We start from the raw sequence: 15,349 nt of genomic DNA, 5'->3' as shown, positions 1-15,349 counted from the left end.
CCAAATTATGCAAATCTTTTTTTAGGGTGGTGGGAGGACACCATTGTTTTCTCTGAGCACTTGGCTGATTTTACTTCTCACATTTCTTTCTGGGGTCGCTATATTGACGATATTTTACTTTTTTGGGATGGCACTGAAGCACTTTTTCACGATTTTGTTACCCAACTTAACATGAACACTATTGGGATGAAGTTCACCTCTGAAATCCATCCCACTACTATCAACTTTTTAGATCTGACGATATCTCTGGAGTCTGATGGCAGTGTCAAAACTAAAGTTTATCGTAAACCTACCTCTACTAATAGTTTTTTGGAATGGTCCAGTTACCATCCAGTCCCTCTTAAGAGAGGGATTCCTACGGGCCAGTACCTGAGAGCCCGTAGGAACTGCTCGACTGAAGATTCCTTTTTACAAGAGAGTAATATACTCTATAATCGCTTCATTGAACGTGGTTACCCTAAGAAAACCCTACACAGGGCATTTGCTAGGGCCAAGGCGACAGATAGAAATGATCTTCTACAAACCCGACATCCTGATAACACCTCTCGTGTTATCAGATGCATAGGAAACTATGATTCTAACAACAAACAAGTAAAGAACATTTTGCAGAAGTACTGGCCAATCCTACTAGCTGATCCAGAAATTAGGGAAGTGATCCCCCAGCATCCTTCTGTCACTTACAGAAGGGGCAAAAATTTACGTGAGCAACTAGTAAGGAGCCATTATTCGGAGGGGGCCCCAAGTAACTGGTTGACCTCTACTATTGTGGGGTCTTTCCCTTGTGGGAAATGTACTTTCTGCAAATTCTTACCTAAAAAGAAAACTTTCGTTAACCCAGTTGACAATCACCAATATGAGATTAGAGATTTTATCAATTGCCAAACCATGGGTATTGTATATATAGCGGAATGCGGATGTCCTAAATTCTATGTTGGCAAAACAGTTCAGCAGTTTCGGAGGAGAATATCAAAACATCTCAGCATGATTAAAAATAAAGGGGATACACCTTTGTCTAGACACCTCTGGGAAGTCCACAATGGTGACGTGTCCCAATTACAATTTTGGGGTTTTATCAAGTGTAAGTTAGGTCCCAGAAGGGGTGATCTAGACAAGATCCTCTTACGTATTGAGGCAAAGTGGATCTACAAATTACAAAGTTTGAGTCCGAAAGGATTAAATGAAGGTTTTACCTTTTCTGCCTTTTTGTGACCTGTTTACGTTCTATCTAATTATTCAATTGTGAGTTAGTTTTGAAGGTTATTATCACTTAAGTCGACCGGTACCAATCACCTCCATCAATATCATGAAGTCTATTAATATGACCATTCTCCCATCTCAGCCGTATTCAAACCCCATTCCTTATAGAGATCCCTTCTTCCTATTCTTTTTCTCCCCTTCTCCTTTTTCCCCTTCCCTGCGGTCAGAGAAGGAGTCTAGTTATCACCATGTTTAATATTTGTCCTCTGAATCTATCTATTGATGTGTATACACCTTAATTATCTCACTGTATACTTACCTAGGTGGTAACCCCTAATAAAATTAAACAACACCAAATAAGTAACTTAGCTTTTGTAATTTACTTCCTCTACATATCCCCTGTTTTTGGCAATGGACCAAAGTGTCTTGTATTTATTGTTCTTTTCGGGTGATGGTAAAGTGTTCGCGCATCTTCTAGTGCGCGGGCACTACCAACACATATACAACGAGTAAGCGGCATAACAGCTAAGTTTTCGCGCAGTTGAGAACGCGCAGCTTAAACTCTGGCACATGCGCGGTAAGCTTCTCAAGTACTGACAGAGACGAAGTCCGCGCGCAGTTTGTTCTGCGCATTGTTTACACATGACGTCGGCGCCGGAAGTTCGGACGAACTCCTATCAGGAAGAGAGACGTGGCAGACATACAGTGGTGAGCTTCTTGAGCTATTTGGTTGGCCACCAACTTGTCACTCAATACTTGATTTAGATCGATTGGAGGGTTTTGTTGCAATGGATGATGGGAGCCATTTTGATTGGTAATAACGTTGGTGACATCATAACAGGAGATGTTAAAAGGTCCGGTCGGCGTTTTTTGATCGCCATTGCCCATTTGCCTCTTGACAAAGCCACTTGGTGGCGAAACGTTGAGGGGGGCAGTGTTATGGTTTTAACTGCTATGTACCCTAACAATCAGTAGTTCTGGGATACCAACACAATGTATCTCCTATGAATTAAGAAAACAGTGGAGCTAGTTGAGCCCATTAAGCTCTTATTCAGCTATTAGTTAGGTGCACATAGTGTTTTTAAATGTGTGATTTTTTCCTTCCTTTTTCCACTATTATGTTTTTGGACCCGCAAATTAAAGTCCTGTAATTAGTTATTATTTGGTTGGGACCCTCAGGGCCTTTATTGGATTGCCTCTGGCGATCCATCAGTGATTACAGCTATTGTATTGGACACCTATCTAGGGCAGTAGCCATACACTATACATATGCAGTTGTATACCTGTCACGTCTTCAGGTGGGATGCACTGCTCAGCTATTGTATTGGACACCTATCTAGGGCAGTAGCCATACACTATACATATGCAGTTGTATACCTGTCACGTCTTCAGGTGGGATGCACTGCTCAGCTATTGTATTGGACACCTATCTAGGGCAGTAGCCATACACTATACATATGCAGTTGTATACCTGTCACGTCTTCAGGTGGGATGCACTGCTCAGCTATTGTATTGGACACCTATCTAGGGCAGTAGCCATACACTATACATATGCAGTTGTATACCTGTCATGTCTTCAGGTGGGATGCATTTCTCACCTGTTGTTGCTGACACATCTTCAGGGCAATAGACATATGCTACACAGATGCAGTTGCACACCTGTCATGTCTCTTATGTGAACAGAATGGCGATGTCATTTTCAGATTTATGATATCCTATTATCAAGTTGTTTCACTGTACTGTTTGGAAATGTGTTATGTAGCTTTATGTATTTTCAGCAATCTACCTGCAGGTTTGTTATGCTTTCAGGCGGCTTTCTATCATTACTGACACATCTCATACTCAGGCTTGTCACATTTAGGTCTTTCATGTCTGTAGGTAAACACCATCTCATTCCTGTTATTTTTCTCACATACTCAGGTCTGTCACATCTTCATGTAAGTCATCATATCATTACTGTTAGGTTTCTTATAAGTTAGGCCTGTCATCACAACATTGCTGTTTCTTCCATATTCAGGTTGCTCACGGTTCAGGTAGTGGCAATATATACTTACTGTTACATTTCTTTTGAGTTCCAGTTTGTTAGTCTACAGGTTGTTACAATATCTTCAGTATTATGTTCTCAAGTGTTTAGGCCTGTCACATTTTCAGGCAGTTGTTGTCCAATTGTTGGTCCAATAGTTGTACTACTACGGTCATGTCATTATCTATTAGGTCTGTCATGGTTCAGGCAAATATATTTTATTACATTTCTGTTGTTCTGTCACAGGTTTTCACATATCATTTACCTAATCAATAATTGATCTGCCACTTAAAGGGGTTGTGCGCTGCCCTGGCTTTCGGAGCTCCGCACGCAACGTCCGGAAGTTCATTACTCCGAACGCTGTGTGCGGGCTTCCGTGTTCGCGACCGCCAGGCGTGACATCACGCCCGGCCCCCTTGTGATGTCAAGCCCGCCCCCTCAACGAAAGTCTATGGGAAGGGGGCACGACCGCTGTCACGAGTGACGTCACGAGGGGGCCGGGCGTGAAGTCACGCCTGGCGGTCGCGAACACGGAAGCCCGCACACAGCGTTCGGAGTAATGAGCGGAGCTCCGAAAGCCAGGGCAGCGCACAACCCCTTTAATTAAGGTTATTTCATGAAGTTATTTCATCAATCTTGTCTTCTGGAAGGCCGGGTGCCTGGTAGGGGTGTCTGCTAGTAGTTGGGAGCCTTTACATCACCTCTTAAGCTGCTGACATATCACATTTACTGAAGGGTGAACCCCAAAGCCATATCAGGTCATGCTCCCAAACAGGGACAGGCCCAGCGCCCTCCAAGCTTCAATATTCTGGTTTGTTATTCAGTTGTTATAATTCGTCTTGTGGCTCCGGCGACATCCCTGAAACCACACAGGGTAAAGTCAGCAGGGTCAGAGTTGGTCATGTGAATGCATGAGGATGTAAATGATGTGTTTATTTATCTATCTGTTGATTTTTGCCCCTTTAGGCGTAGTTACCCTTTGGTGGCTATGGCAAATGGCGCATTGCTCCAGAGATGAGGGTGAGTCTTGTTCGCTTCATTACGTTTGGTCCATGGTGATCTCTGCAGCCCGAGAGTAACGAGATCATTTACTGGATGTCCCATCGGAATTTAGAGAAAAACTCACAAATGGGGGTGGGTTAGGGCTGATATAACTTGACATAAGTAACATGTGACATTTCCAGCCATTTAGAAGTTATGCTGAAACACATATATATGTATATACATACACACACACATATATATACCACACATACAGATATATAGCACAAGAGGACATCGTTTTATAAACTGCATCAATATGATGAAGTATTACTTTACTGAGAGTAGTGGATGCATGGGATAGCCTTCCTGCAGAAGTGGGAGCTACAAATACATTAAGGGTGCATTCCCACATGGCATATTTTGCTGCGTGTTTGGTGCTGCGTATTTTCCTACCCATTGACTTCAACAGGGAAAATAAAATACGCAGCAGCAAATACGCCGTGTGGGAACGTACCCTAAAGGAGCATAGACATGGGATAGGTATAAAATTATCCTTCATATAAGATAGAGATAGGTATAAGACTATCCTTCATATAAGATAGGGATAGGTATAAAATTATCCTTCATATAAGATAGAGATAGGTATAAGACTATCCTTCATATAAGATAGGGATAGGTATAAAATTATCCTTCATATAAGATAGAGATAGGTATAAGGCTATCCTTCATATAAGATAGAGATAGATATAAGGCTATCCTTCATATAAGATAGGGATAAGCATAAGGCTATCCTTCATATAAGATAGAGATAGGTATAAGGCTATCCTTCATATAAGATAGTGATAGACATAAGACTATCCTTCATATAAGATAGAGATAGGTATAAAATTATCCTTCATATAAGATAGAGATAGGTATAAGGCTATCCTTCATATAAGATAGAGATAGGTATAAAATTATCCTTCATATAAGATAGAGATAGGTATAAGGCTATCCTTCATATAAGATAGAGATAGGTATAAAATTATCCTTCATATAAGATAGATATAGGTATAAGGCTATCCTTCATATAAGATAGAGATGGGTATAAAATTATCCTTCATATAAGATAGAGATGGGTATAAGGCTATCCTTCATATAAGATAGAGATAGGTATAAGGCTATCCTTCATATAAGATAGCGATAGGTATAAGGCTATCCTTCATATAAGATAGAGATAGGTATAAAATTATCCTTCATATAAGATAGAGATAGGTATAAGGCTATCCTTCATATAAGATAGCGATAGGTATAAGGCTATCCTTCATATAAGATAGAGATAGGTATAAGACTATCCTTCATATAAGATAGAGATAGGTATAAGGCTATCCTTCATATAAGATAGAGATAGGTATAAGGCTATCCTTCATATAAGATAGCGATAGGTATAAGGCTATCCTTCATATAAGATAGCGATAGGTATAAGGCTATCCTTCATATAAGATAGCGATAGGTATAAAGCTATCCTTCATATAAGATAGAGATAGGTATAAGGCTATCCTTCATATAAGATAGCGATAGGTATAAGGCTATCCTTCATATAAGATAGGGATAGGTATAAGGCTATCCTTCATATAAGATAGAGATAGGTATAAGGCTATCCTTCATATAAGATAGAGATAGGTATAAGGCTATCCTTCATATAAGATAGAGATAGGTATAAGGCTATCCTTCATATAAGATAGAGATAGGTATAAGGCTATCCTTCATATAAGATAGAGATAGGTATAAGGCTATCCTTCATATAAGATAGAGATAGGTATAAGGCTATCCTTCATATAAGATAGAGATAGGTATAAGGCTATCCTTTGTAGAAGATGGGGATAGACACATTCCGTTCGGAAATTCCTCTGCAGCATTTCAATAGATTTTAATGAGATTCTGCTGCACACGGCAGAATTTTCTCGGCAGCCCCATCTGCTGTTGTTTCTGGACGCCGGTGTTGGTTCAGGGACGCCGTCTCATCAGGTGGTCTTGACGTTGCGATGAGCCTGCATGTTTTATTCAAAAGGTACAACAGCAACCTGTTAGTTTTTGAATCTATTCTGGGAAGCCATTAGATCCTAGGACAAGTTGTGGATGTGCGGCCATGTTCTGTTCTTCTATTCAGTTTGCTAAGCGCACAGAAAAGTTACACCGTATGAAAGGAGCGGGGCCTGCAGCAGCTCACAGGAAAGTTCCCCTTTTAGGTTACAAGGCTTCGCTCTCATTGTAAATTGGTTTTCTATTTTACTTGGGAATGGTAAAAAAGCCATACAACCTCAGCTGTACACCACCGTGATATGGAATATGATATAGGACTCTGCTGCACCTCCATACAACCTCAGCTGTACACCGCTGTGATATGGAATATGATATAGGACTCTGCTGCACCTCCATACAACCTCAGCTGTACACCGCCGTGATAGGGAATGTATAGTAGGATATAGGACTCTGCTGCACCTCCATACAACCTCAGCTGTACACCGCTGTGATAGGGAATATATAGTATGATATAGGACTCTGCTGCACCTCCATACAACCTCAGCTGTACACCACCGTGATAGGGAATGTATAGTAGGATATAGGACTCTGCTGCACCTCCATACAACCTCAGCTGTACACCACCATGATAGGGAATGTATAGTAGGATATAGGACTCTGCTGCACCTCCATACAACCTCAGCTGTACACCGCTGTGATAGGGAATATATAGTATGATATAGGACTCTGCTGCACCTCCATACAACCTCAGCTGTACACCACCATGATAGGGAATATATAGTATGATATAGGACTCTGCTGCACACCGCCGTGATAGGGAATGTATAGTAGGATATAGGACTCTGCTGCACCTCCATACAACCTCAGCTGTACACCACCGTGATAGGGAATATGATATAGGACTCTGCTGCACCTCCATACAACCTCAGCTGTACACCGCCGTGATATGGAATATGATATAGGACTCTGCTGCACCTCCATACAACCTCAGCTGTACACCGCCGTGATAGGGAATGTATAGTAGGATATAGGACTCTGCTGCACCTCCATACAACCTCAGCTGTACACCACCATGATAGGGAATATATAGTATGATATAGGACTCTGCTGCACCTCCATACAACCTCAGCTGTACACCGCCGTGATAGGGAATGTATAGTATGATATAGGACTCTGCTGCACCTCCATACAACCTCAGCTGTACACCGCCATGATAGGGAATATGATATAGGACTCTGCTGCACCTCCATACAACCTCAGCTGTACACCGCCATGATAGGGCATGTATAGTATGATATAGGACTCTGCTGTACCTCCATACAACCTCAGCTGTACACCACCGTGATAGGGAATGTATAGTATGATATAGGACTCTGCTGCACCTCCATACAACCTCAGCTGTACACCGCCATGATAGGGAATGTATAGTATGATATAGGACTCTGCTGCACCTCCATACAACCTCAGCTGTACACCGCCGTGATAGGGAATGTATAGTATGATATAGGACTCTGCTGCACCTCCATACAACCTCAGCTGTACACCGCCATGATAGGGAATGTATAGTATGATATAGGACTCTGCTGCACCTCCATACAACCTCAGCTGTACACCGCCGTGATAGGGAATGTATAGTATGATATAGGACTCTGCTGCACCTCCCTACAACCTCAGCTGTACACCGCCGTGATAGGGAATGTATAGTAGGATATAGGACTCTGCTGCACCTCCATACAGCCTCAGCTGTACACCACCATGATAGGGAATGCATAGTAGGATATAGGACTCTGCTGCACCTCCATACAACCTCAGCTGTACACCGCCGTGATAGGGAATGTATAGTATGATATAGGACTCTGCTGCACCTCCATACAACCTCAGCTGTACACCACCGTGATAGGGAATATGATATAGGACTCTGTTGCACCTCCCTACAACCTCAGCTGTACACCGCCGTGATAGGGAATATGATATAGGACTCTGCTGCACCTCCATACAACCTCAGCTGTACACCACCATGATAGGGAATATGATATAGGACTCTGCTGCACCTCCATACAACCTCAGCTGTACACCACCATGATAGGGAATGTATAGTATGATATAGGACTTTGCTGCACCTCCATACAACCTCAGCTGTACACCGCCGTGATAGGGAATATGATATAGGACTCTGCTGCACCTCCATACAACCTCAGCTGTACACCGCCGTGATAGGGAATGTATAGTAGGATATAGGACTCTGCTGCACCTCCATACAACCTCAGCTGTACACCGCCGTGATAGGGAATATATAGTAGGATATAGGACTCTGCTGCACCTCCATACAACCTCAGCTGTACTACACCATGATAGGGAATATATAGTATGATATAGGACTCTGCTGCACACCGCCGTGATAGGGAATGTATAGTATGATATAGGACTCTGCTGCACCTCCATACAACCTCAGCTGTACACCGCCATGATAGGGAATATGATATAGGACTCTGCTGCACCTCCATACAACCTCAGCTGTACACCACCGTGATAGGGAATATGATATAGGACTCTGCTGCACCTCCATACGACCTCAGCTGTACACCGCTGTGATAGGGAATGTATAGTATGATATAGGACTCTGCTGCACCTCCATACAACCTCAGCTGTACACCGCCATGATAGGGAATGTATAGTAGGATATAGGACTCTGCTGCACCTCCATACAACCTCAGCTGTACACCGCTGTGATAGGGAATATATAGTATGATATAGGACTCTGCTGCACCTCCATACAACCTCAGCTGTACACCACCATGATAGGGAATATATAGTATGATATAGGACTCTGCTGCACAACGCCGTGATAGGGAATGTATAGTAGGATATAGGACTCTGCTGCACCTCCATACAACCTCAGCTGTACACCACCGTGATAGGGAATGTATAGTATGATATAGGACTCTGCTGCACCTCCATACAACCTCAGCTGTACACCGCCATGATAGGGAATGTATAGTATGATATAGGACTCTGCTGCACCTCCATACAACCTCAGCTGTACACCGCCGTGATAGGGAATGTATAGTATGATATAGGACTCTGCTGGACCTCCATACAACCTCAGCTGTACACCACCGTGATAGGGAATGTATAGTAGGATATAGGACTCTGCTGCACCTCCATACAACCTCAGCTGTACACCGCCATGATAGGGAATATGATATAGGACTCTGCTGCACCTCCATACAACCTCAGCTGTACACCGCCATGATAGGGCATGTATAGTATGATATAGGACTCTGCTGCACATCCATACAACCTCAGCTGTACACCACCGTGATAGGGAATGTATAGTATGATATAGGACTCTGCTGCACCTCCATACAACCTCAGCTGTACACCACCGTGATAGGGAATGTATAGTATGATATAGGACTCTGCTGCACCTCCATACAACCTCAGCTGTACACCGCCGTGATAGGGAATGTATAGTATGATATAGGACTCTGCTGCACCTCCATACAACCTCAGCTGTACACCGCCATGATAGGGAATGTATAGTATGATATAGGACTCTGCTGCACCTCCATACAACCTCAGCTGTACACCGCCGTGATATGGAATATGATATAGGACTCTGCTGCACCTCCATACAACCTCAGCTGTACACCGCCATGATAGGGAATATATAGTATGATATAGGACTCTGCTGCACCTCCATACAACCTCAGCTGTACACCGCCATGATAGGGAATATATAGTATGATATAGGACTCTGCTGCACCTCCATACAACCTCAGCTGTACACCGCCGTGACAGGGCAGCAAGTACACTATAGGTGTGCCAACTGGGATCCTGAAGGTAGGACTGACTATGTGACTGGGACTGAGTAACGTTAAGGGATATATATATATATCTCTCTCTCTCTCTCTCTCTCTTACAGTGTCTACAGTAATGATGAAAATCTGTGGCCCAAGGCCACTAACCCTGCTCCCAGGTGGACAAGATCTATACACTGACTACAGGTGCGGACGCGCAGTTCAGACCACAGGAACGGGCGCGCAGTTCAGACCACAGGAGCGGGCGCGGAGGTCAGACAACTCCAGGAGCGGGTGCACAGTTCAGACTACTGACCACAGGAGCGGGCGCGCAGTTCAGACAACAACTCCAGGAGCGGGTGCACAGTTCATACTACTGACTACAGGAGCGGGCGCGCAGGTCAGACAACAACTCCAGGAGCGGGTGCACAGTTCAGACCACAGGAGCGGGCGCGCAGTTCAGACTACTGACTACAGGAGCGGGCGCGCAGGTCAGACAACTCCAGGAGCGGGTGCACAGTTCAGACCACAGGAGCGGACGCGCAGTTCAGACTACTGACTACAGGAGCGGGCGCGCCGTTCAGACTACTGACCACAGGCTCGGGCGCGCAGTTCAGATTACTGACCACAAGAGCGGGCGCGCCGTTCAGACTACTGACCACAGGAGCGGGCGCGCCGTTCAGACTACTGACCACAGGAGCGGGCGCGCCGTTCAGACTACTGACCACAGGAGCGGGCGCGCCGTTCAGACTACTGACCACAGGAGCGGGCGCGCCGTTCAGACTACTGACCACAGGAGCGGGCGCGCCGTTCAGACTACTGACCACAGGAGCGGGCGCGCCGTTCAGACTACTGACCACAGGCGCGGGCGCGCCGTTCAGACTACTGACCACAGGCGCGGGCGCGCCGTTCAGACTACTGACCACAGGAGAGGGCGCGCTGTTCAGACCACTGACACATAACAGATTTCATTTAATAAACAGATTTCATTCATGATGTAAAAAAATCACCAAAAGCAGAAAACCATTGGAGGAGAGGTAACGCTGATCAGACCCTGAGGATCGCACCGCTCAGTACAATAAAAATCTTAAAACACTCATATGGTGGTGTCAAATAAATTAGATAGAATCGTCCAATAAAAGCCCTGCATAATAATATTTAAAAAAAAGTCCCCAAAAAATAATTTATTGTTCCATGATCCCTTTGTCCTGTAAACATGGCAGATATGGGGGAGCAGGAAGTGTCCGGACCGTCAGTCCAGGGGTCCCCCCACAAAGCACATCAGATCCATATGGCCCGGGCGACTTTAGCCAGAGGAGGCCAGGAGGGGCACAGCACCTGAGAGGGAAGAGCTCCATGAGGCCATTAGTCACTTCTGCCACATGTGAACACAGCCGGGGACCGAGCGCCCGGCCACCAGCAGCCGGGGACCGAGCGCCCGGCCACCAGCAGCCGGGGACCGAGCGCCCGGCCACCAGCAGCCGGGGACCGAGCGCCCGGCCACCAGCAGCCGGGGACCGAGCGCCCGGCCACCAGCAGCCGGGGACCGAGCGCCCGGCCACCAGCAGCCGGGGACCGAGCGCCCGGCCACCAGCAGCCGGGGACCGAGCGCCCGGCCACCAGCAGCCGGGGACCGAGCGCTCCTGTCAAGTGTGAAGATGTCACATGTCTAGGCCTAAGGATTCCAGCTCTGGAGGTAATATGTGGCTGTTATAAGGACTGCGCCTCTGGGGCACCACAGTAAATATTCACTGGAGGAGAGTAAGCTAACAGCCGGGCACATAGGTGGGGGCATGCATGATGCGCTGATTACATGGGATGCACATAAGATAATACCCCCCACCCCCCGTGGTCTTCAGTTGTGAAATCCTTTTAATGTGATTGGCGCCTGGAACCAGATGTAGTCGTCGCTGTGATACGTGGTGGTTTCGGCTCCACTGCTGGACAGTTTGATGGTCAGAGAGTGGCCCCTGGTGGGCACCTTGTAATTGAGTTTGGGTTGGAACCAGTCTGTGGCACAGTCTCGATGGCCCTGGACCATCAGCACCAGACTCAGGAGGCCGGAGGAGCGCAGGTCACTAAACGGGTCCGCCAAAAAGAGTGACCGAAACAGCTGGCGAAGGCAGGGGCGCGGGCTCAGACTCTGCTCTCCATTGCCCACCTGGATGCCCTCCATGTCTATCACATACAGCTCCTTAGGGCTGACGGGGGATCCTCCCAGTAGCAGCAGGACACGGGGCACAGGGGTCAGCGTGAAGAAGGCGTCCAGCTGCGACATTAACTCTGCTAAGTCCGACAGGGTGCGCTGGCAGTGGCGGGCATCAGACGTCTCTTTTATGGTCCGTCTCACCGAAACGTCTGCAGCCTGGAGAGAAGACAACGTAAGGACCCAGGATATAAAGAGGGGTGTCAGGCACTTACCTGCTGCCCCCGACAGAAGAGAAGACAATGTAAGGACCCAGGATATAAAGGGTAGGGGGGGTGAATTGGTCCGGCACTTACCTGCTGCCCCTGACAGAAGAGAAGACAGTGTAAGGACCCAGGATATAAAGAGGGGTGTCAGGCACTTACCTGCTGCCCCTGACAGAAGAGGAGACAATGTAAGGACCCAGGATATAAAGAGGGGTGTCATTCACTTACCTGCTGCCCCCGACAGAAGAGGAGACAACGTAAGGACCCAGGATATAAAGAGGGGTGTCATTCACTTACCTGCTGCCCCCGACAGAAGAGGAGACAATGTAAGGACCCAGGATATAAAGAGGGGTGTCAGGCACTTACCTGCTGCCCCCGACAGAAGAGGAGAGAATATAAGAACCCAGGATATAAAGAGGGGTGTCAGGCACTTACCTGCTGCCCCCGACAGAAGAGGAGACAATGTAAGAACCCAGGATATAAAGGGTAGGGGGGGTGAATTGGTCCGGCACTTAGCTGCTGACCCCGACAGAAGAGGAGACAACGTAATGACCCAGGATATAAAGAGGGGTGTCAGGCACTTACCTGCTGCCCCTGACAGAAGAGGAGACAACGTAAGGACCCAGGATATAAAGGGTTGGGGGGGGGGGGTGAATTGGTCCGGCACTTACCTGCTGCCCCTGACAGAAGAGGAGACAACGTAAGGACCCAGGATATAAAGGGTTGGGGGGGGGGGGGGGTGAATTGGTCCGGCACTTAGCTGCTGACCCCAACAGAAGAGGAGACAACGTAAGGACCCAGGATATAAAAGGAAAAGGGGGGGGGGGTGAATTGGTCCGGCACTTACCTGCTGCCCCCGACAGAAGAGGAGACAACGTAAGGACCCAGGATATAAAAGGAAAAGGGGGGGGGTGAATTGGTCCGGCACTTACCTGCTGCCCCCGACAGAAGAGGAGACAACGTAAGGACCCAGGATATAAAAGGAAAAGGGGGGGGGGTGAATTGGTCCGGCACTTACCTGCTGCCCCCGACAGAAGAGGAGACAACGTAAGGACCCAGGATATAAAAGGAAAAGGGGGGGGGGTGAATTGGTCCGGCACTTACCTGCTGCCCCCGACAGAAGAGGAGACAACGTAAGGACCCAGGATATAAAAGGAAAAGGGGGGGGGGGGGTGAATTGGTCCGGCACTTACCTGCTGCCCCTGACAGAAGAGGAGCAGCTGTTCGTAGGGCAGGGGTAGCTGGTGCCTCTGGTGCAGGATATGCTTCAGGAGCTCACAGGTGAAGCGGCAGCAGCTCTCCCGGGTCACCAGTCCAGGAAACACCACACACACCTCCGGGTCATCACGGGAGCTGCGCTTGGCAAGGCGGTGACCACGGGGTCTGCGGGTCGTCTGCTGAGTGTCCGGCTTCTCCATTCTCTGTAAGTGAACAAGATGGTCATGTGACATAAATCACTGTGCCCCAGGACATGGCCGACCCCACTAGTCTACCACATGAGCTTAAAGGGGAACTCCAGTGGTGACTCAGTGGTTTACAACTTATCCCCTATCTTAAGGATAGGGGATAAGTTGCAGATCGCGGGGGGTCTGACCCCTGGGGCCCCCCGCGATCTCCTGTACGGAGCCCCGACAGCCCGCGGGAAGGGGGCGTGTCGACCTCCGCACGAAGCGGCGGCCGACACGCCCCCTCAATACAACTCTATGGCAGAGCCGAAGCGCTGCCTTCAGCAATCTCCGGCTCTGCCATTGAGATGTATTGAGGGGGCGTGTCATCTGCTGCCTCGTGCGGGGGTCGACACCCGCTATCTCGGCGGAGAGCCGGGGCCCCGTACAGAGAGATCGCAGGGGGCCCCAGCGGTCGGACCCCCCGCAATCTCAAACTTATCCCCTATCCTTAGGATAGGGGATAAGTTTTTCACCACCGGACTACCCCTTTAAAGGGGAACTCCAGTGGAAAACTATTTTTTTTTATTTTTATTATCAATTGGTGCCTGAAATTCTACAGATGTGTAAATTACTTTTTTTTTTACTGTTTAAAAATCTTAATCCCTCCAGTACTTATCAGCTGCTGTATGCTCCTCAGGAAGTTGTATAGTTCTGTATTGTAAGAGCCGAAACGTAGCACTCGCCACAGATGGGTGAATAAAGTTTGCGATTTGCCGTTCCTTGCTTTGTGGATTCTATTACAAGTTGGGACGTGGTCCTGAGCACCCGCAGGGGGACTACAACTCCGTTTCCTTCAACTGAAAGTTCGTTAACTGTGCCCTAAATACTTCCATTGTGACATACTAGAGGGGGCCGCAGAGAGCACTGTGGTCAGACTGGAAAGAACTACACAACTTCCTGTGGAGCATTCAGCAGCTGATAACTACTGGAAGGATTAAGATTTTTAAATAAAAGTAATTAACAAATCTGTTTAACTTTCTGGCACCAATTGATTTAAAAAAAATTCCGCCGGAGTACCCCTTTAATATCAAGGCCGTCACATCCTCCCCTCCACTTACATCAATAAAGAATCTCCTCTGTACTGTGATATCCCCCCCCTGTATCCTCCTCTGTACTGTGATATCCCCCCCTGTATCCTCCTCTGTACTGTGATATCCCCCCCCTGTATCCTCCTCTGTACTGTGATATCCCCAACCCCCCTGTATCCTCCTCTGTACTGTAATACCCCCCCCCTGTATCCTCCTCTGTACTGTGATATCCCCCCCTGTATCCTCCTCTGTACTGTGATATCCCCCCCTGTATCCTCCTCTGTACTGTGATATCCCCCCCGTATCCTCCTCTGTACTGTGATATCCCCCTGTATCCTCCTCTGTACTGTGATATCCCCCCCCTGTATCCTCCTCTGTACTGTGATATCCCCCCTGTATCCTCCTCTGTACTGTGATATCCCCCCCTGTATCCTC

General features: G+C 47.2%; 1 protein-coding gene across 1 annotated transcript; it reads right to left on the bottom strand.

Annotated features, from left to right (window-relative positions):
* Window positions 1-11,545: 11,545 nt before the first annotated feature.
* MAD2L1BP (MAD2L1 binding protein) lies at window positions 11,546-14,738 on the bottom strand. The gene is made up of 3 exons (XM_056554615.1): window positions 14,499-14,738; window positions 13,632-13,859; window positions 11,546-12,391 (listed from the first exon to the last, which is right to left on the bottom strand). Exons 2-3 carry the CDS (start codon window positions 13,854-13,856, stop codon window positions 11,882-11,884), a joined length of 735 nt encoding a protein of 244 aa, XP_056410590.1. The 5' UTR covers window positions 13,857-13,859; window positions 14,499-14,738; the 3' UTR covers window positions 11,546-11,881.
* Window positions 14,739-15,349: the final 611 nt, after the last annotated feature.

The sequence above is a fragment of the Hyla sarda genome, unplaced genomic scaffold (assembly GCF_029499605.1).
Source record: "Hyla sarda isolate aHylSar1 unplaced genomic scaffold, aHylSar1.hap1 scaffold_81, whole genome shotgun sequence".
NCBI lineage: Eukaryota > Metazoa > Chordata > Amphibia > Anura > Hylidae > Hyla > Hyla sarda.
Note: the sequence above shows the minus strand (reverse complement) of the source record. Positions and strands in the feature narration are given on the sequence as shown.

Coding starts and splice junctions, on each gene's coding strand:
- MAD2L1BP (XM_056554615.1), bottom strand. CDS start 13,856: ATGGAGAAGCCGGACACTCAGCAGACGACCCGCAGACCCCGTGGTCAC. Junction 12,392..13,631: donor TCTTCTGTCAGGGGCAGCAG/GTAAGTGCCGGA, acceptor TCTTCTCTCCAG/GCTGCAGACGTTTCGGTGAG.